Here is a 23,772-nt window from a genome sequence, read left to right as displayed (position 1 = left end):
CTTCTCAGAGCTTTATAGTTCGCTCTTACATTCCACTCTGTCATGGATTTTGAACAATTCTCTCTTAGAGGTTTGGAAATTTCCCACATAAACTTAAAATCATCTACTCCTTCCAAATCAATATGCACCTCAAATGATGGAAAGACAAAAGGGGAAGAAAGAATGTAAAAAACAGACAAAGAATTCTCTCAGTGGCAAAAATAATGTTAGAATTAAATCTTACCAGGTCCAGTATTAGGTCACCAATCCAAAGAACAATACAGATTTTTTTGTTGTTGAGAAATTCAGGATTTTCAACTTAGGGTTACTATTAAAATAAAAGTATTTAGGTTCCTCCACCAAAGGCTCCCTTCTCTATTATAATTTCATAGTTTTTCTATTGCCTTTTAAAATATTTATCTTCTCTATCCTCCACTGCTGTGCTTCTTGACGCTGCCATTATTAATACTTTTTTTTTATGCCTAACACGTTGACTTATTTTGCAAACAGCTGCCTCAAAAGCCTAAGGGTACCTGTGTAGTTAGGCACCAATTTAAGAAGTCTGCTTTCTGGAATAATATTTATTCATTAATATTCTTGAACACCTGCTTTGTGTAAGACACTGTGAAAAAAACCAAGCTGTAAAACTCACCAAAAAGGTCTTATAAACTGGCCTTAATAAGCCATACTCAGTATCATAATCACTTAGAAGGATAATGGCCTGGAAATAAACATACCAGCAGGGCAGCATGGGGCATTTCTCCCCAGTGGGTCATCACAGCAGGCAATACAATCGACAAGGAACTAACTCTCTTCTGGCCCTCCAGATGACAAGTCAGGTTCAAGGGACCAAGACTCACACCCAGTGGGTTCAAGAAGACATGTTAGAAGATAGTTTGACACTAGATCCTAGCTTTGAATGCCAAGGTAAGGCATACAGTGTTTTATTATATATATATATTTTTTACCTCTGAGTAAATATTATTTTACTTATTTCTGAGTAAGGGATTAATAGGATTGAAGCTCTAGCAACATTAATACAGCAGTATGTAAGGGGCTAGAAGTAGACTGTAGGCAGGAAGACTATCACATTCCTTTGGGGGAACGACATTAATAGTAGTAATGTAACAAGTTTTATATAAATAAATAAATATATATATATATATATATATATATATATTTAGCAATTTACTAGTTGCCAGATACTCTTCTAAGCATTTTTCATGTATGAGATCCTTGTAACAACCTATGAAATAGTTTTCGTACAAATATTATCTGCTTCTTAAATAGGGAAACTGAGGCATCCAGTGATCAAGTATCTTACCCAGGGTCTCGTGGGTAGTAAGTGGTAGGACCAACATTCAAACCGAGATAATCTGGTTCCAGAGACTATACTCTTAACAACTCAATACGATCATCTTCCAGAGTGTACTGTGTATGCTCACATTGTCTCAGATTTAGAAAAACCCAAAAGGGGTAATTCATTTCTCCCTAAGAAACCTGATAATGACAGGGCCGACAGTTCTAGTATTAGATTTAGCAAATCAATACAGATAAGGATATCATGTGAGAATAAAAAATGAGATCTTGAAGGGTAGTTGGTACCTCTTTATTTAATGCCCACCAAGTGCCAAGGATTCATGCATCATCTTATTTACTCCTCACAACCACCTATGAAGGAGGCATTGTATTTAATTCATTTTTTTTTCAGATGAGGAAATCTAGTTCAGAAAGGCTATACCTTCAGTCCCTCATTATAGAGCCAGTTAATGGGACAGCAGCAGAATTAGAATCCAGAGTCACATTACTCTCACGCTCTTCCCACTACCTCACGTTGAGGGCATGAAATGACAGGATAAGAATATGGCCAGTCTGGAAGGATGCTGTCCTTCTGCCCTCAAAAGGCCAGCAACCCCTAGGGAAGACTCTGGAGCCATGCAGAGGTGTGTGTGCAGCTATGTTCCCAGGCTGTCTCTTTACCCAGCTAGAAGTTATACCAGTGGATGCATGAGTTAGCCCTTGTTCTAAGGAACCAGAACTAGCCTGTAAATTCATGCAGGGCTAAAAGTCAGCTCTGGGGATTCCAACACACAAAACGCAAACTTAAAACCTCATGGAAGTTCAAAAACACAGGCTAGAATTTTGTGACCTTCCACAAAGACAGGTTAAAAATAAAATCATCTGAAGAGAACTGAAGATAGCACGTGAAAGTGAGTAACCCAAGGGAACGGAGTCAGAGATCAGGAAACTATGTTTGTTTTCTCAGCTAATTCCCATATGTTTAACCTCAAAGTTTCTCAAAACCTTACCCTTAGAAAAATGCTTATGAGACAATATTATATTTAAAAAAGCAAAACACACTAACACACTTGAAAGATGGTGGCATTTTGGGTTTTACTTCATTTTCCTTTTCCTGAATTTTTCAAATTTCTCATACTAGACATATATTACATTGTTATTCCAGGGATAAAAATAAAGTATACTAATTGAAATACTTTTAAGCAATACTTCGGAAGAGAAAAAGAAGAAACCCAATTTCACGAAGAGTAGTTTAGTAATTCCTAAATGCGCAAAGACACTACATCAGAATCACCTGAGACATTTGTAAATAAACAAAACAAAAAAACAAAACAAAACAAAACAAAAAGAAATCAAATTTCCAGCACCCAAAGACCTACTCAGTCAGAATTTCCCTGGGCTGAACCGAGGCATCTGGAGTTTTAACAAGCTCCCCAGGTGACTATCATCTTTTTCATCAAGGAAGTCCAAAAGCAGTTTCAATTCTCTTTCTCTTTTTAAGGCTCTTTGATATTTCTTTAACACTAGTTAGACTGGAAGGCAAACACACAATATTTAACAGTGACAGCAAGTGACCAGGGTGAGGACTCGGATGGCCTCATGTCTCACCATTCATCTCTGCAAACTTCTGAACATCACTTAGGGTTTTCAGTTCTTGCCTTGGACATGCCGTCACACACAGTGCTACAGACTTGATCTTCCGGTTTATCAAGTCCAGATTGCATGGATCCAAAAAGAACACATACCTAAAGCATGGACAAAAATATCGAGACGTTATTTCACAAGAACACATTCTGGTTCACTGCCTAATTTGACTACGCCTAAAAGCAAAGAACATCTGTGCTAGTCTATACTCCTTCACAAATTTTATCAAAGGTGAACAAATATTTCACAAATCTAATCACAGATTTTCTTTTTAATCAACTGCTTGTAAATATACCATTAACAGTAGGGACTGGAGGAAATGTAGGATTCATATTTGTCATGATGTATTTTTCCAATATTTAAATTTTTGTAATGTATACTTTATCATTAGAAGTTATTTTTTAAAATAATTAGTTTTATTTTTTGCCAAACTTGTGCCTTCAGAACCTCCCAAGACTGCTATATAACATAAATTGTAGTTTCTATATAAACTTATGTAATAAAAATAATTATATGCAAAATATAAAATTATAAAAACAGATATATAAACTTTTATTAATGAATATATAATTATAAAAATGAATTGTAAAATTATATAAAATTGAACATATAAAGTTGAATGGAGGCTTGAAGGAAATACACCAACAATTGAACTGCAGTCATCTCTGGATGTTAGAATAAAGTGATTTTAATCTCTTTCTTCCACTTTTCAGAAGTCTCATTTTTAGAAAATGTAAATGACTTTTGAATTGAGATAACTACAGCTGATATTGTTTATTAGAAGGTCCATTACATTTCAACAAAGTAATGCCCAAAACTTAAATTATCCCTTCTGTATCCTATACATTTAATATTTTTGGAAAGGAAAGATCCATCAGAAATTACACTGAAACAGATTTTTTAAAAAAATGTTAAAAAGTAGGTTGGTTCAGTCGGTTAAGCATCTGCCTTTGGCTCAGGTCATGATTCCCGGATCCTGGGATCAAGCCCCGCATGGGGCTCCCTGCTCAGCGGGGAGCCTGCTTCTCTCCTGCCTGCCATTCCCCCTGCTTGTGCTCTCTCTCTCTCTCTGTCAAATAAATAAATAAATGTTCGTATGTATGTATGTATGTATGTATGTTAAAAAAGCGGAAGAGATGACAAAGACTGTAGATGTCGTTATCATCTGCCCAAAAAGAAAGTAAGAGCCAAATACTCTTATTTGAGAAAAGCAAAGTCTAATGTGGAGCAACAGAGGGGGTACAAGTAGGAATGCCTTCATGTCAGAGAGGAGTTAAAGAGCCTCCCGCACTGGTTTCCATGCTACTGGGTCCAAGGAAGGTTTTACGAAATCACCTATTTGCCAACAGCCTTTCCCACATTGTTAAACTCTGTTTGCTTTGCTATATAAAATAGGATTCAAACCAGGAAGTAAAACCAAATAGAAGAACTAGGTGAGAAAACTGAAAAGCAAACATATCGGGGGCCCTGGGTGGCTCAGCTGGTGGAGCGTCTGCCTTCGGCTCAGGTCATGATCCCAGGGTCCTGGGATGGAGCCCCATGTCGGGCTCCTTCCTCCATGGGAAGCCTGCTTTTCCCTCTGCTGTTCTCCCCTGCTCATGTGCTCGCTCTCTCTCTCTGACTCCCTCTCAAATAAATAAATAAAATCTTAAAAAAAAAAAAAAGAAAAAATATCAAGTCAATACATATCCTGGGATAGACAATATAAAAGGATACCAGAAAAAAAATTAAATATTAAAAGAAAAAAGTGTATATGTTGGGGGAGGGGGACCTGAGAGGCCTTTGCTGGTGGAGTAATATTGCACATGGCAGGGATCAGGGACCAGGAACCCGCACAAAGGTCAAGGGTAAGCTATAAACCACCAAACTAAAAAAATAAAAAAGAATATTTTATAACTGGGCTAGTAGCCCCAATATCATTTATGTTCTACATAGATAAAAGGAAAGAAAGAAGCCAAGCAAAAAGGTGTTATTTGGCGGTGGAATTCAGACTGCTCCTGTGCCTGATGGTTGGGAAGGAGCACAAGGAGAAGACTTCTGACCACCTTTGTATAGAAGCGACTGCTCCCTTACTGATTCCCCCTCTATCTGTCCTGTGTCTGGGGGTGAGTGTACCCTGCCTGGGGCTCTGTGCAAGTAACAGCAGGGAACACACAGGTCCTTGAGGAAGGTGTCATAAAAACTTGGGAATCATTAACCACCACCACCATAGATACTGTCAATAATACGCATCAAATAATGGTAGTCAACATTTATTGAGTACTTACTACGTACCAGATGCTGTATTCATAAACCTTTTACATACATCAACTCCTTTATCGCACAATCCTCACAACAATCCCGTCATCTGTTTTTGTTGGGGTCGGGGGGGGGGTGGGCAGTGGAGTTGGGGTGGGGAGAGGAGTTAAGTGCACAGTTCTAAGTGATGCACAAAGCCTGCAGAAATACCTGGAAAAATCACAAGACAACAGAAAAAACGGGCTTGGGGAAAAGGAGAGACTGCCAGAGGCTCCTGGGGCCTTGGATCAGTGGCACGGACTTTTATAGCCTGCAGAGAACAGATACTTTGGCTGATTGTCCTGCAGGATTCTGCCCCCTCCAAGGCCAAAAGTGTCCTCACTATATTCCCAGCTTCCTCTGCATCTTAGAGTGCACTCTTGATTTAGCCTAGTGACTGGGCAGCAGCCTTGTACCAAGCCTGGATCAGACCCATCTGAGCCTGCTTTCTGGTTCTCTTTCTCAATAGTTCTCTGACCTTGGGGAATATATTTATCCTTCTGAGCCTCAGTTTCCTTATCTATAAACTGTACATTCATGACTTTATTTGATCCTCACAACAACTTTATGAGCTAGAGGCCATTACCATTCTACAGAGGACAAAATCGAGGCCCCAAGGGACTAACTACACGGCCCAAGAGAGCTAGTAGATGCCAGAGCACGAATTCAAACCTAGTCCTTCTGATTTGGAGTTTCGCCCTGTGTCCAACCTGCTCAAGCCCAAAAATATTTCCTATAAAATAATAAATCATTGTAACTGTTCTGTATTAACTCTGAATATTGCTTCCACCATCCTGAAGTTCGTTCAATCCATGGCAACGTGTTCATAAGTAATTAAATTTTAACTAAATGGCATTTAACTGAATATTTACAGAGTAGGAAAAGTGCATGTGTCAAACAGACAAATTTATGATTCATTAAAACTGCACTTTCTTGCCTTTTGATTTAAAAATGCCCTTAGCCAGGTAAATAAATCCTTACATTAGTTTCAGTTTTCACTTCAAACAAAATGAACTATATTTGCCAATTTCATTTTTTTGAAATGAAACAAATACCCAGCTCTCAAATAAGCGTGACATTGGCAGACCAGATTATTTTAACTAACAAATCTACCCATGAATGGGTTTTTTTTAAACCAAGAAAGCGAAAGATACCAGGTAAGAGGCTATAAAACACCCTAAAAAAGGTTTCTTAAAACAGCCTACCTTGACTTTGCCACTGGGTAAATGGCTGGGAAGGGGCTAGGGTACATGGATTCGTGATTACATGCCCTCCTTTCAAGGTGGAGAACCACGGTCACAGATAAACAATAAACTGGAGTGAAAAGCAAATTTTCATCACTATCCTCAGTGAGTCTTTTACTAGACCTACTAACAACTTGAAAACAGCTTTAAGTTTCACATCCTGTAGAGGAGTGGGAATGAATAAAATATCAAAAGTGGGAATGAAAGTAGGGAGAGAGGCCAACAAGAGAAAAACACTTTTCACCACTTGAACAGCCCAGACACCTGTGGGCACTGGCACATATGACAAGCATACAGCATCATCACACGGTATTGAGAACACATTTGCAAAGAGGACAGCAAAACAACCCACGCGAGCTTTGAACTTCAGAGTTAGAGGAATGGCGAAACATGTGGAAGGCTGAACTGTAAAGCAAACACTACAGAGGACAGCAGGTAAGGCTTCTGGAGGTATGTATTATAGTCAAGATGGTTCCTGGGAACTACTAAAGGCGAGAAACAAATAAATTAGTTTTCAATTGAAATTCTTGAAATAACAGCTTATCCCCAAAAAGACAGGACAGGAGAGAGATCCAAAGAAAAGGTCTATCTACACAGTAAACTCGTGGGCACAGATGCACCAAAGATGAAGACAGGGCCGTAAGGCATGAAAGCTCAGGAAAAGGGACAAGAGGTACAGAAAGAGGTGACTTTTGAAGCTGTGCTCAGGGCAGGGCAGTGAACACGGAGTGAGCCAATGCAGAGAAAGCTGCCAGAGATGGCTCACGCTGGTTTAAACTTCTATTTTGCTTTTGCTTTCATGTTCTTCCAGGAAGACAGGGCAAGGTGGAGAATAGAAGATATACCAAGAATTTACTTTGGGCCACCAAGCATCTTTGGCATTGTCCTCACACATCCTAATTCAACAAGAGGGAACTGGGATTTACGAGTTGGGCAAGCAACCGAAGACTACACTGCCTTGAACCCTGGGGGACTGACGCCAAGGGCTCCTCTTCCTGCCATTGGTCTTCCAAATACGAATAAAGGTAATGGAGAGTGAATTACAGAGCAATCACACAGTGATTGATCTCTACATGGTAAGTTACACTCCCATGATAAGAATTACATAGGATGGGGCCACCTGGGTGGCTCAGTTGGTGAAGCATCTGCCTTTGCTCAGGTCATGATCTCAGGGTTCTGGGATCGAGCCCCACATTGGGCTCCTTGCTCAGTGGGGAGTCTGCTTCTCCCACTTCCCTCTGCTGCTCCCCCTGCTTGTTCTCTCTCTCTTTCTCTCAAATAAATAAATATTTTTTAAAAAAGAATTACACAGGATAACATGTAAACACTTCATTCACAACAAACACTACAAAGTGTTTATTACGTACCTACTCATGCGCTAGGCCTGGAGATACAAAATTCATTAAAAAAAAAGTTCTTAAGTGCAAATAACTTACAGGCTAGGGAGGAAGAAACAAAAATACAGTCATTCCAAATCACGTGATAGGCAGCAAGGTTGAGATGGCAGAGGAAACAGTGTAATTCTGCACAGAGCATATGGGGTTAGAGGAAGCAATACGGAGCAAGAGGCAGTTTCTAAGCCATATTTTGAAAATGAGTAGGAATTTTCCAGACAGATGGGGAAGGGAGCGATCTGGGCAGAGGAAACTGCATGAATAAAAGGACAGAAGCATGAAAGAGCATATTTAAGGAACTGCAAGTAATTTGATAAGGTGGACTCCGGGACGGGACATCAAAGGGCTGTGCCCAAGGAGAAGCGGGGACCGAAGACCTAGGCATCCTTCGAATGCGCAGACCCAGACAGCTCCGCGGCACCCAGGGTGCGGCCCACAGATCCCCCGGCGTCACCAGCCCCTCAGGGGGGAGGCCGCAGAGGGGAAGGCTGGGGCGCCCGTGGCGGGGCTCCAGAGCCGAGCCTCTGCCATTAAATTGCCTCCGGCTGCCATGGCAACTCCGCGGCAAGGCTTTTTGGAGCAAAAAGTGGCAAACAGATACTCGTCTGCTGGCCACCTCCTGCCAAATTTGGCTTCTCTCCTCTCTAATCAGGACGGACGCACGGCGGCTGGAAAGCTGGCTGAAAAATCCCTCCATCCGGCGCCTTCTGCGTTAGTGATTCCTGACATGCGTTTTTCCCCCAGAGGAGAATAAAAATGGAGTCTGATCATTTTTCCAATTATTACCTCGTATCAATTTACAATTTATAGCCCCTCTCCACAGAGCATGCTGCCATTAGTGAATCACATCAAAAGGGAAAACACAACCACCTCACCGAGGCTTTTCGATTGCTCAATACAGACTTTGGAGAGCCTGGTCTCTGCTCCACCCGCAGTGGAACCGAGCCCAGAGGAGACCTCTGACTTCCTGTGCGGGTGCCAGCAAGGCCAGCCCAGTCATCCCACCAGGGTGGGACCCAACTGCACCGGGAAGGGCTCTGTTACACAGGACCGAGCTATGAAACCTGCATACTCAAGTCCCTAAAAAACCCCCAAAGACCCCAACACACACCAACCCAACAAACTGAGGCAACACACCATCAACTAAAACCCCGCGGGCCCTCCACTTTCTGGAACAAAGCCAAGTGGAGAGAGAAATATGTTGAAAGCAGTGATTTATCTTCAAAATTGTCACTCTAGATAGGAGCTGAGAGAACAGCACAATGTTCATGACACCCCCAAGATGGCAAGAAGACTAAGGAACAGAGAAAAAGGGCAGAGGTGAACTGTCGGTGACCTGACCCGTGAGGGTGAGGACAGCAGTGCCCCATGTTCCCATTGTCCCCCGCCCCAGTCTCAATGAGGAAGAGGCAAGAACGTCCCCAGAGGAAGCACTTGATAAAGAAATGCCTCACCAACCTGACAGCCTTCGCTGCTAGCACGTCTGTGGCCCTTGATTCACAGGTAACTGCTAAGCAGGGAAACTCTCATAGTCATTTCTGGTAAATGCACAGCATTGAGAGCTGAAAACAGCTTCCAGCTGCGGAGGGAGCCCAGGGATCAGATGAAGACAGCGACACTTGGAGATGTTAACCCATCTGACCTCACCTCTCGCAGGTCTCCTTTCTGTCCCTCACTCTCTAGCTCACCTGCACCTAGAAGCCTTTGCACTTGTATCTGCCTGGAGTGTTCTTCCTCCAAAGAGCAGCACAGCCACTTGTAGACCCCTCACTTGCTTCAAGTGTTCACCCAAAAGTTACCCTCTTAATGACAGTGGGGCAGCCGCCCATCTGAAATGCTTCTCTCCACTCTGATGGGCATCATCCATCTTTCCTGCTTTCTGTTTCTCCTTAGCACTTATACTCACTAACACACTGTATATTTTACTTATTTATTGATTTATTATCTGTCTCCAGCCATAGAGTATCAGCTCCCAAAGGAGAGAAATATTTGCTGTCTTCTTCATCACTATATCCCTAGTGCCTGAAACAGTGCCTGGAATAAAGGAGTTCCTAACTTATTTGTTGAGTTTATACATGGATATTAACTGTGTAAGATTTTGCCAAGTGGAGGAGGGGGTGGAGGGAAGGTAAGGAAGAAGATATTTTAGGTACAAGGAAATAGTCTCATTCACTCAACAGAAACTTATCAAACGCCTCTGCCAGGTGCAGGGCTAAATACGGAGTCACGATGCCGTGATAAGTGAGACCAACACAAACAAGTGTCTCCCTTCCCACCACTGACAGTCCAGAGAGAGTAAGGAGGTAATTACAAAAGCATATAAATGCTATTGCAGAGAAAAGAGGATAAGAGGATGCCTCCAAAGGGCCCCATGAAGGGACAGGTGTCCAGAGGAGGGAAATCTAAAGCCAGGACCTAAAGAATGAGTAAGAGTTTGCAAGTATGGAGGAAAGGAGGCAAAAACAGGGAAAGAAGAGCACATGAAAAGACATAAAAGTGAGACACAGCACGGTGTAACTGAGAAAACGAAAAACATCACGATGGTTGAAATGGACTGGGATAAAGAACCAGATGGCCAGACAGGCAAGCTGGAGCTGGACCACAAAGGCCTCTCAGGTGGTATCAAAAAGGTCAGAAACTTGGGAGTTCATCCTAAAGACACTGGGGAGCCACTGAGGGTTCACCAGCTGTAATGTGGGGAATGAATTAAAGGCGAGCAAGAGAGAAAGTAAAGAGACTGAATCTCTACCAAGGGGATGACTTCGACTAAGGTGGGAATGGGAACAAAAATGAGATTTTGGAAACACTGAGGCACAATTAAGAAAACCTGATGACTGATTCTTTGTGGAGGGAAAGAAAGAAATTAAGCATGATGCTTATTTACAGAAAAAAATTAAGAAAGGAAGAAATTAAGAATGATCTGGTTAAGGGGTGCCTGGGTGGCTCAGTGGGTTGGGGCCTCTGCCTTCGGCTCAGGTCATGGTCCCAGGGTCCTGGGATGGAGCCCTGCATCAGGCTCTCTGCTTGGCAGGGAGCTTGCTTCCTCTCTCTGCCTGCCTCTCTGCCTACTTGTGATCTCTGTCTGTTAAATAAATAAATAAAATCCTTAAAAAAAAAAAAAAAAAAAAGAATGATCTGGTTTAGACTAGGGTAGTGAGGGCATTCTGGTTTGGACTCCTGTTCAGTAAGACATGTATCTCAGAAGGAGGAGTAGAGTCTGGAGGGATAAGATCACATTCTAACTGTAGACAGTGTGAGTCTGGAGTATCTGTGGAGTGTCCAAGTGGACTTAGATGGTTGGCCAGAATGCTCTGGCAGAGAAATCTGGACAAGAGATAGAGACTGTGGAATTACCAGCATATAAATGATAACCTGGCCCAGGAGTACATGAGATCATGAAAGTGAGTGTGCAGAGTTGAGATTCTGATCCTTCGCAAAATCTGTGACCCTCTTGAAATTGTAAGCAAAATTTGGTGTACAAATTCACAGGCAGCTTCCTGAATAGAGATTTCTTACTTATAGTTTTGATCAGATTGCCAAAGCCCCCCCAAAGAGGTTAAAACTAAAGTCAAGTACGAGGAACAGAGAGCCAAAACAAAGGCAGGAAACTGAAAAGGCATGGGGATAAATGATTCTATTATCTAGCTAAGTGTCTGCCTTCTCCTTAGGTGTACACTGAAAAGGGAGAAATAATCGCTAGAATAGTAACCAAGAGCTTGACAGCAAATAGTGTTCCTCATACTAAACTGAGACCAAAAAGCAAATTAAAACACCTTTTTTTTCCCTTAAGATTTTATTTCTAAGCAATCTCTATACCCAACATGGGACCTGAACTCACAACCCCGAGATCAAGAGTCACACGCTCCACCGACTGAGCCAGCCAGGTGTCCCTAAAATACCTTTTAAAAGTAATTCACAAGAGCTTTAAGAAAGAAAAGTTCTCTATTTACTCTAGTCAACCGGAATAACACCCCTAACCCCAAGTTCACTGGCAATACTACACAGTCATGGGAAGCATTCTCAAAATCAACTTGTTCCAGCACTTAGGCTGAGTAGTATGTACTGACAGTCAATGACCAGAGATCTATTTTTCTTTTTAGTTTAATAGCTTTATTGAGCTATAATTTATGTGCCATAAAATTTACCTATTAACTGTACAGTTCAAAGTTGTGTACAATTGAGTACAATTAAATATTTTAAGTATATTTCATAGAGTTGTTTATCCATCGCCACAATCTACTTTTAGAATATTTCATTACCCCAAAAAGAAATCTCATACCCATTAACAGTCATTCCCCATTCCCTCACTTTCTAACCCCTAGCCCTAGGCGACCATGAACAAACTATCTCTATAGATTTGTCTATTCTGGACAGCTCACATAAATGGTATCATAGAATATATGGTCTTTTGTGACTGGCTGCTTCTACTTAGCATGTTGTTTTCATGCTTTGTCTGCTTCATTCCTCTTTATGGTTGAATAATATTACGTTGTATGGCCAGAACACATTTTGTTTATCCATTCATCAGTTGGCGCACATTTCTGTTTTCCCTTTTTGGCTATTATGAATAATGCTGCTATGAACATTTGTATACAAGTCTTTCTACGGGTGTATGTTTTTTATGGATACATGTTTTTATTTCTCTTGGATAAATAATAAGGAGTTGAACTGCTGGGTCATATGGTAACTCTGTATTTAATATCTTGAGGACCTGCCAGACTTCTCCATAGCAGGTGCTCTATTTAATGTTCAGACCAGTAACGTACGAGGGATCTAATTTCTCCACATCTTTGCCAACACTTGCACCTATGTGTTTTTTACCATACCCATTCTAGTGAATGTGAAGTAATAACTCATTGTGGTTTTGATTTGCATTTCCTTGATGACTAATGATGTTGAACATCTTTTCATGGGCTTACTGGCCATTCACCTCTCTTCTTTGGAGAAATGTCCTTTCAAATCCTCTGCCCGTCACAGACTTCTTTTCAGTCTCTGAGAAGCACAGAGTAAGGCAGAGACAGGCACTTGATATTATCACAACAGTATGAAAAAATTATAAGAGAAAATAAGAGTGAAAGTAAAGAAAGAAAAGCAGTTAGGAGAGAAAGACGGGAGTCAAAGAACTAAAGGTCAAAGAATGGCTCCAAAAGGCAAAGAACATACAAACCGGAAGGAGAAAAGGCTGTGGTCAGAGTGGGGAGTTCTTGAATTAGTTTGAATTGATTTTATAGGTGGAGCCATAAAGGGTGATGACCAGAAACCAAGCTGTGACTACAGAAGAGTGAATCCTGAAAGCCCCCACCACAAAGGAAATTCAGAGTTCCCAGGGCTAGAGTGAGAATCAATGAGACAGAATATGTGAAAGTGCTTTGTAAAACTCCACTAATGTAAACTTGGCTAAATGACCAGTTTTCCCCATCTGCGTTAAAAAGGGAAGAAGCTCTGATAAGTAACTTTGAAACTTGTTTTGGAAGATTATAATAATGAAAATGATTGTAAAAAATAACAGTTAACATCTATGGTTCCAGGCAATATGTCAAGGAGCATACATCATTTATCGTATTTATTCCTCCAAAACACCCTAGGAAGTAGGTACTACTATTATTTTTATTTTACGAATGAAGATCTTTAGGTCACACATATTAATGTAATTTTCTCCAGTGTCAATCATCCATGGTGAAAATGTAAAACATCATTAATTATCTGTCTACTGAATCTACCCTTATGGATATATCTCCAATTACATGAAAAATCTTACCCACCATAGAAAACCTGTAAGTACTCTTCTCAAGGTACTACTTTTATCTTTGCATCAGAGAATCAAGTTTTTTGACAATCAAACATGCCCACCTTGGTACTACTTTACTCCTTCAATGCTTCAATAACATATAAATGGTTTTTTCTCCATAACAAAAGTATATTTGTTTTAAAGTATTTAACTCGGGGCGCCTGGGTGGCTCAGTCCTTAAGCATCTACCTTTGGCTCACATCATGATCCCAGGGTCTTGGGTCAAGTCCCATGTCAGGCTCCCTCCCTGCTCAGCAGGGAGTCTGTTTCTCCCTCTGCCCCTTCCCCACCATGCACACTCTTTCTTTCTCAAAAAATAAAATCTTTTTACAAATAGCTTTAGATGGGGCACCTGGGTGGCTCAGTGGGTTAAAGCCTCTGCCTTCGGCTCAGGTAATGATCCCAGGGTCCTGGGATCGAGTCCCGCATCAGGCTTTCTGCTCTGCAGGGAGCCTGCTTCCTCCTCTCTCTCTCTCTCTCTTTGCCTGCCTCTCTGCCTACTTGTGATCTCTGTCAAATTAAAAAAAAAAAAAAAGCTCTAGATGTCGTTTCCTTCATATCATCATTCAACAATGTCTTCTGTTAAACAGTGATTGCTATTAGTTTTTATTTTACTTGATTTCTCATATGCTACTATCAGTTTATTTCTCATATTTCTATTTTGTTTCCGTCACTGTTACTAACCTGCATTTAGGCAGGCTTGTTAATATACTTGGGAATAAGTGCTGGTTTTGAATGGCAAAATTTCTTTTTGTTCTACTCTAAGCTACATAGTCACTAATTAGACAATGAGTGATCCCCTCCCCAGTACCTATTTTGTTTGGACAATACACTAATTGCCCATATTTAAGAATCAGAAGATCAAGAGGTGCTATGGCCAGAATGTGTGCCACCAAATTTCGTATGCTGAATCCTAACTTCCAAAGGTGGCTGTATTAGGAGTCTTTGAGGGGTGACTAGGTCATGAGGATGGAGCCCTCGTAAGTGGGGCGAGTGCCCTTATAAAAGAGGTTCCAAAGAGATCCCTATCTCTTCCTACCATGTGAGGACACAGGGAGAAAGCGTTAGCAATGAACCAGAAAGAAGGCCTTCATGAGAATGTGATCATTCCAGTGCCTTGACCTTAGATTTCCAGAACTAAGAGAATTAAATTTCTGTTGTTTTTAAGCTTCTCAGTCTGTGATATTTTGTTAAAACAGCCTGAACAGAGTAAAGCAAGAGGTCATGTGTGCTCCCCTACTCTCCTTCCATCAATAGATTACTGGCTTTTTTTTTTTTTTTTTTTAAAGATTACTGGCTTTTTTTTAAAAATGGAGCACCACTGGGCCATCCACCCACATGCCAAAAATCAGCTAAAACCAAGCAGAAACTCTCCTTTCATTGGGCACACACATATCAAGTTCAAAGTGTCCAACATTCTCTATTATTTTATTCCCAGCCCACTTAAGTGATTTATAGTACCTGCCTACAGGCCTTTAAATATGCAAACTTTGGGGCACCCAGGTGGCTTAGGTGGCTGAGTTTCTGCCTTCCGCTCAAGTCATGATCCCACAGTCCCTGGATCAAGTCCCTGGATCAAGCCCCTGTATCAGGCTCCCTGCTCACTGGGGAGTCGGCTTCTCCCTCTGACCCTCCCACCTCTCATATTCTCTCTCACTCTCTCCCTCCTTCAAATAAATAAATAAATAAAATCTTTTAAGATAGATAGATAGATACATAAATAAATAAATATCCAAACTTTGATGAAACCCACAAGTTTCCCTTTCTACCTGCAAAGCCAGAAAGTCCGTAGTTCATTTGGTGTATGGCTCTCTGCTCTTTTATCCCCATTGAACTGTCTTACAATATATGCTTCTAATTCTAATCCTCTCAAATTATTTTGAGAAGAAGAATGATTTTTAAAATGTTCTCCCCTGAAGTTCTTTCCTGCTCCTTTATTCTGAGATTTATACCATCAATCAAGTCCAATTCACCATCCTATCAGGATATTAACTAGTATTGTATTAAATCTATAAATTAACTTTGTTAGTACTGTCATTTTTATTATATTAAGACTACTCAGCCAGGAGTAGATTATATTCTCTTATTATTTGTTTTCTTTTCATTCTATTAAAGTATTAAAATTCTCTGTTTTTGGCCCTGTATCTTGTTAGATTCTATTTTCTCATAAAACAAATATTACGTTTTTCATTATATTTTGTCTAGTGATAAAAAAAAATGACTGAATTGAGTTAGGTGTATGTTTTATAACCCATGATTTAAGCATCTCATTTCAAGATACGTTTTTGTTGAATCCCCTAAATATTCAAGTTACAGTCCCTTGTCGTTGGTAGATAGTATTATTTTTATCTCTACTGACCTACACACACATTTATCTCTTTTATATAATTTGTTCCAACTAGTTATTTAAAACAGTATTATACAAGAGGTGATACCCTTACTTTAATATTTTCCGTAATACTGGTATCTGCCACTACTGGAGACTCCATCAGCTTCCTTTCATGCCCTCAGATTTAAAAGTCTTTTTTTTTTTTTTAAACAAAGGTACCAAGGTTATTCAACAGGGAAGGCAGTATTTTCAATAGATGAAGCTGGAATAACTGGATTTTTCTATGGAGGAAGAAGAAGACAAATCTTGACCTCTTCACACCATATGCAAACATTAAATCAAAATGGATCATAGGCATAAACATAAGAGCTAAATACAATTAGAGGAAAATGAAAGAGGACGTCAGCTACCTCCATTTTGACCTCAGTCTGTACTTTCTGATTAAGTTCTTCTTTCTAGCTTATCTCTTAACTCAGGCAAAAGACCCTGCAGGCAAAGCATCCCCTGATGGGAACCAAAACTACCCCTTGAGCAGGAAGGACTGCCCGAGTCAGCAAGACCCCACGGGACTGACCCTAAGACAATGATGACCTGACCTTTACGGCCCACCTGCATGTACCCACCCACCTTTGTCCCATATTCTCCTTATATAAACCTAGAAGTATTTTCAGCACTTTGAAGACAGTCTTTGAGACGTTAGTCAGCTGCCTTCCCGGTGTTGGCCTCACTGAAATAAATTCCTTTCTTGTTTCCCCATAGCGTGACTCTCTGCTTTTGGATTTTATCAGGGGCAAGGGGCTGAACCTGGTCTGTTTGGGACCCTTGGAGCCAGGTGCTCCTGCACCCCTGTGCCCCTGCTACAAAAACACAGAAACAAATCTGTATGACTTGGGATTACACCAATGATTTCTCAGAATACAAAGAACATGAGCCATTAAAAAAATATACATCTTTGTGTGTGTGTGTGTTTTAAATGTATCTAACGGATAAATTAGACTTCATCAAAATTAAAAACTTGCTTGTCAAAAGATAACCATTAAGAAAACAAAAAGGCAAACCACAAATGAGAGAAATACTTGCAAAACACATACCTGACAGAGGTCTTATAAAGAGAATATATAAAGAACTCTTAAGAGTTTTTAAAACAAATCAAGTTGTCAAAAAATGTGCAAAAGATCTGAACAAGTACTTTACAAAAAAAGATATATGGATGGTTAACCAACACTTTAAAAAGATGCTCACCATCACTGGCCACTAAAACATGCAAATTAGAACCACAAGGAAATACCATCACATGCACATGTGACCAGCCAAACCTGGTCTGTTTGGAACCCCTGGAACCAAGTCCTCTTGCACCCCTACGCACCAGCCAGAGTGGAAATGCAAAATGGTGCAACACCTCCGGAAAACAGTTCCGCAATTTCTCATAAAGTTAAACATAACCTCACCATGACTCAGCAATCCCAAACCTCGGTATCTATCCAAGAGTAATGAAATACATATCCATACAGCATCACATGCATAGATTTCCAAAGCAGTGTTAGTTACAATAGAACAAAATTATTTTATATAAATAAATAACCCAAATATGCAAAAAGTAGTGAACAGACAAGCAAAATGTGGTATATATCCACACAATGGAATACCACTCAGTAATTAAAAAGGAACAAAATAGGGGTGTTTGGGTGGCTCAGTTGTTAAGCATCTGCCTTTGGTTCAGGTCATGATCCCAGAGTCCTGGGATCTAACCCCACATCAGGCTCCCTGCTCAGCGGGAAGCCTGTTTCTCCCTCTCCCACTCCCCCTGCTTGTGTTCCCTCTCTCACTGCCTCTCTGTCAATTAATAAAAAAATAAAATATTAAAAAAAAAAAGAAAAAAGGAACAAACTATTGTTTAACAACACGGATGAATCTCATTAACATTATAACGCCAAGTTAAAGAGGCCAGACACAAAACACAATATACTATATGATTTCTAGCATATGAAATTCTAGAAAAGGCAAAACTATACTGTCAAAACGCAGATCAGTGGTTGCTTGGGAACAAGGATGGAAGAAGAACTGGCTGCAAAGGGGTATGAGGCAATTTTCAGGGGGCAACAGAAGTGCAGATTGTGATAGAGGGCGAGTGACTGTATACAGTTACCAGTTACAGTAAATTATTATATGTAAATTACACCTTAATAAAACAAAAAAATTTCAAATTTCATCTTGAAAAATGTACTTTACAAAATCCAACTTAAAGTGTCCCTAATTAAATCCCACACACTCAAAGTCTGCAGTAAAGAATTTAACCTACTCAGAGAAAGGTTTTGACTTTGCTCTGGGCAAAGGCGTGTCTTTATTTGCCAGGGGCTTTGGGTCATAGCAGATAGTCCAACCAGTGTGGTTTAGGGTGTGGCACCAGATAGAATTTAGGGCAGCAGTTAACCACTTTTTTCTTTTTCTTAAGATTTTAATTTTAAGTAATTGCTACACCCCACATGGAGCTCTAATTTACAACCCGAGATCAAGAGTTGCACACTCCACTGACTGAGCCAGCCAGGTGCCCAAGGGGTTGACCACACTTAGAAAGACCAGCAATGTCATGCAGACTAGGAGTTTGAGTGATCTTGTGTTTTCTGCTTATTAAGAGGGGTTAGAGACGGAATCAGCCTCATGCACAATGAACCATACCTGCATAATGAAGCCCCGATAAAAATTCTGAATACTGAGACTTGGGTGAGCTTATCAGTTGGCAATGTGCCATGTGTGCTATTACATTTCAGTGCCAGCGAAGTAAATGTCCTGACTCCACAGGGAGAAAACAATGAACGCCCTGCCTTGTGTACTTCTCTCATTGGCTGGTTTTAATCTGTAGTTCTTCCCTGTGAGTATAATAGATTTCAGTGAGTTCTGTGAGGCCTCCTAAGTATGGTCTTATGGACCACTCAACTTGCAATTAGTGTCAGAAGAAAAGGTAGTCTTAGGGACCCAAACTTAAAATTAGTGTCAGAAGTGAGGGTGGTCATGTATGGACTGTGTACCCTCCAACTTCTCAGTTGCCTTCATATTCAGGTCCCGATAAATAAATAGATGGCAAACTAATGACTTTAAAATTCACAGCTGAAGTTGTTAATAATTACCTAAAATATATTACAAAGGTCATTATCTATGAGCTTACATACAATGACAAGAGCTTTTTAGAATCTTTCCAGTTGCCTGCTTGGGAACCAACCCAAGTAGTGAAAGTCTGGATTGAGCATGTATAATCAGCTGTTTAATGTAGCTAGGGGAGGATATACACTGAAGCAGGTAACACAGAGAAAAACCAATCACCCCATCCTTGCCTCATCGCATGCATGCCATCTCAGAATTCTAAGTGGCTTTTTACTTCCCTATTCAGAATCTGCAACACATTTTAGCTTTCAACTCCTGTATTTTCTAAGGTATGTAACTGAATCTCTTCTTTCAAATTGCCAGCAGTATTATCCATACTAAGTATTATCCTAAAGTTAGAATTATACTAGTAACACAGATGTTACCTTTGTAAAAAGTTTTAAAATTCAAGCTAAAGAGGGGCGCGGTCCGAAAATATGGCAAAAAAAAAAAAAAAAAATCCAAAGATGCCTCCATAAATTTGCCTTCAGAAAATTTACCTATCATTTTTACACCTTCTAACATTTTTCCATGAGAGAAAAATAAAGTTTAGGGGAAAGGGCATAAATAACACTCTTAAGTTTCCATTTAGAACATCCGAGGTGTTACTGTTTTCAAATGCTTATCAGCTTGTGACAAAATGAGTCCACATATGCAAGTTCACACGGAGTATCTACCTTGGCTTCTTTTCTTCGCATTGAGCCAAGTAGGAGAGGTGATATTAATGTTAGAATCAGAGACTATTTGACAAGACACAAAGAGGACAGTGCTTTCCCCCAAAGCAAAACCAAACTCACTGAAGGCTTAAAATATCTCCATTTGTTCAAACCTATCTCTAGCTGTAGGAATGAGCAGGTGATCTATTGAGCTGCTCTGAAGAATACCCTGAACACTGTAAAACCCAAGCATTAGCAGTGAATGAAAGGCACTGTCTCTCCTCTCTGAAGCCTCTGTAAGTCCATGAGATAAGAGTAAGGAGCTCTTCACCGTGGGTGCCAGTTTTCAGCCAGCATGTCCTACAGAACTCCAACCTGTACACAATGTTCTTCAGCCAACGAGAACCAAGCCTGGCCTTCTAACTCAAAATTCCATCCTCGTGAGAGATGGGCTCTTGAGCTGCCACGTGGCCCAAGAACCCACATGACCATCCATTCACCAGTTTCCACCCCCATCACCCCTCCAGAAGCCTACTTTATTTGATTTTCCCTTTGCTAGAAGGCAAGTCCTGCTCAGATCCTCCAACCTAAGGCTCTAAAACCCTACTTCAAATGACTGTCCCTGAACCCCAAGTCATTGGCTGAGAAATCCTTCCACCCAAAGGGATGATCTAGAACCAAGATGCTACCCTGAAGAAGGGGGAGGTCAGGGAGACTTAAGCATGAGAAGGATCTGGCTGACTGTTGCTAACTGAAATGGACCATGAGCCCCAGAATATAGGCTATAGGATATACAGGCTGCCTCTAGAAGCCGAGACGACCCCTCGTTGACAACCAGCAAGGAAATGTGATCTCGGTCTGACAATCACATGGAACCGAATTCTGGCAACCGCATGAATGAGCTTGGAAGAAGATTCATCCCCCACAGCCTGCAGAGAGGAACACAGCCCTGCTGATATTTTGTTTCAGGCTTGTGAAACCTGGAACAGGGAATCAGTTGAGCCTTGCCACGCAGACCTCTGACTTAGAGAGAAGGTTGTTGTTTCAAGCCCCTTAGTTGGTGGCCATCTGTTAACAGCTGCAATAGCACCTAATATAGCAGTGGTTCCAGGGCCACCACCAAATTGCCTTCAGATTGTTTGAAGCCTTCATAGATTGTGTAGCTTTCAAAGTTTCTTTAGTTTTAACTATTAATTTATATAACCTGCCCTTTCTTCTCTGCGTATTCTACTAAAAGTTTTTCATCTTAAAATGTTCAGAGGGGGATGCCTGGGTGGCTCAGTATTGGTTAAGGGTCTGCCTTTGGCTGGGGTCATGATCCCAGGGTCGTGGGATCAAGTCCCCCATCGGGCTCCTTGCTCAGTGGGGAGTCTGCTTCTCCCTCTGCCTGCTGCTCCCCCTGCTTGTGCGTGCATGCGCACTCTCTCTCTCTCTCTGACAAATAAATCTTAAAAAAAAATTTAAAAATCTTAAAAAAAAATTCAGAGGTAGGCCCTAAAAGTTAAAAAAAAAAAGGGTGGGTAACTGGAATCATTGTGTAGCTCACCAGGAAATAATGCAAAGAGCACTAGACTGCGCATTCAAGAGTGGGTGCTAGTCCTGATACTATCGTTTCATCGAGTCGCTGATGTGTCCTAAACCTCAGTCTCTTCACCCGTAAAATGAAGGGGCTCCGTGATCTCCAGAGCCCTTCCACCACGTACATTCTATGCTGTGGATTTCTGGGGAATGAAACAGTTGAAAAAAAGAAGTAAAACTCGCATTAGATACCCTGCCACAGGTAAGGAAGGTAATTGAAAAAGGTCTCAAACAAAATGCTCCCTATAGATTTTACTTACAAATGTATGCCATCAGCCTCCTCAGACCTCTATTTCCTGTACATCCTGTTAATACTGATTATCTGAAATCTGAGAGGCATTTTACGGTCAAAGAGCCTTTATCAGTGATTGGGGCTTTAAATGGCTTCCTTAGAGGAAAGATAAAAAGATAAAGAATAAAGTTAGATTTGTGCAAAAAATGTATCTTTGGAACCTCTATGAAAAAATCAATACTGGTAAGTGAGACCTATCTCATGTACCTCCTCACTGAGAAAATTTCTTAAGAGTCACAAAGAAAGAGTCACTAAGCTCTGTGTTAGGATTCTTTGCAGAATGGGGAAAACATTTCTAATAAGTGACGTAATACCTACGTACGAAAGATTAAAACCAGTTCTCTACATACCCACACCTGGCTTTCCAATAACCTATGCACACTAAGAGTCACTGCCACCCTGCCATAGCCTCTCCCACCCCAAGTACCCATGACAAAGGTAACATCCATAGTGGAAACATAGCACCTCCCCCCCTCCTCCAATTATCTCCCCAGGGGCCAACAGAGCTAGATGCTTTGCTCTAGTATAGTCCCCATATCCACAGATCCAGGTATCTTAGAACTAGAAGCAGCCCTATTCTATCCAAATTGATATGGAGGACAGGGGGCTTCCCCTTTGGGAACAATTTCTATAATAATAATACTCTAAAAATTGACACATACACTGTAAAGCTAGCTTTATGGTTTTGAAAATGGTAGGCAATGTAGAACGTAGAAGAATGGTGGGTTTTGAAAATGGTAGGCAATGTAGAATTTTGGAATTGTCGATCAGACTTCAAATATATTATTACTACCCCATTCCCCACATTCCCCCCCAAAAAGACTATAAGGCTTACACTTGTTCTCTAGCATCTCTGCTACATAATAATAGCTCAACTACAAAACAAGTCATTTTCTTCTCTGAGCCTCAGTTGGCACTCAACCAGTATTTGATGGGGTGGTTTACGGAGGTTACACACAAGGCTTACCAATATTTGACAGGATGTTTTAAGGTGGTTACACACTAGATAATCTTGATGATCCCTTTCACCTCTGACAGTCTATGATTCTAAGATAAATGAGCTTCCTGAGTTAAGTGAGCCTCAGAATCTTATTTATAGCAGTTTCTATGCAGAAGAGTTGTACATATCTCAACCAACTTGAAAGTAAACTGGGAACATAATCCATTTGAAGTTGGGGTCTTCCTGTATCTCATAAAATATTATCTGCCATTTTCCTTTACAGCCTTCTTACTGCAGTAAATATATATGATCGGGTCAAAAATATTACTTGAAGAAAAAGAACACATTATAATTAGAGTAAGAAGGCAACAGGGGCGCCTAGGTGGCTCAGTCAGTTAAGTAGTCAATTCTTGATTTTGGCTCAGGTCATGACTTCAGGGTCCTGAATCGAGCCCCACCTTGGGCTCTCTGCTGGTGGAGCTTGCTTTAGATGCAATCTCTTCCTCTCCATCTGCCCCTCCCCTTCTCTGTCAAATAAATAAACCTTTAAAAAAAAGATGATAAGGCAATAAAATATTGCCTTTTTTTTAACCACTAATAGAATCCTATAGTCATCTTAGCATCTTAAACTTTTTTTTAAAAAGATTTTATTTATTGACAGAGATTTTATTTAAAGATTTTATTATTGACAGAGAGAAGCAAGAGAGGGAACACAAGCAGGGGGAGTGGGAGCAGAAGAAGCAGGCTTCCTGCTGAGCAGGGAGCTCGATGTGGGGCTTGATCCCAGGACTCTGGGATCATGACCTGAGCCAAAGGCAGACGCTTAACAACTGAGCCACCTGGGCGGGCGCCCTGGCATCTTCAACATTTTTTGAAGATTTTATTTATTTATTTGAAAGAGAGAGAGAGAGAGAGAGAGAGAACACATGAGCAGGGGGAGGGGCAGAGGGAGATGAAGAAGCAGGCTCCATGCTAAGCAGGGAGCCCAAACTGGGGCTTGATCCAAGGACCTCAGGATCATGACCTGACCCAAAGGCAGATGCTTAACTGACTGAGCCAACCAGGCATCCCTGAAATTTTCTGATTAGAATAGGACAAAGGCATTTCCCCTTCCTAGTCTTCTTCTAGCTTTGTTGCTTCCTCTATTACTGCAATTCAATAAGCCCCTATGAAATAACTCTCAGGTGTTCAAATCTGGGAGCTATACAAAACAT

At 40.8% G+C, this 23,772-nt stretch overlaps 1 protein-coding gene across 5 annotated transcripts in view; it reads right to left on the bottom strand.

The window, feature by feature from the left end:
- SLC44A1 (solute carrier family 44 member 1) overlaps nt 1-23,772 on the bottom strand; it is a gene marked incomplete at its 3' end in the record, with an annotated part of 195,687 nt that overhangs the window by 101,931 nt on the left and 69,984 nt on the right. For all 5 annotated transcript variants that reach the window (XR_013967751.1, XR_013967752.1, XM_080819764.1 and 2 more), the window contains exon 4: nt 2,887-3,023. Coding sequence is in view for 3 of the 5 variants with exons in the window: in XM_080819764.1 (XP_080675890.1) it covers nt 2,887-3,023 (137 nt within the window). The remainder of the gene's footprint in view (nt 1-2,886; nt 3,024-23,772) is intronic.

Source organism: Martes martes, assembly GCF_963455335.1.
Source record: "Martes martes genome assembly, chromosome: 12".
Lineage (NCBI taxonomy): Eukaryota > Metazoa > Chordata > Mammalia > Carnivora > Mustelidae > Martes > Martes martes.
Note: the sequence above shows the minus strand (reverse complement) of the source record. Positions and strands in the feature narration are given on the sequence as shown.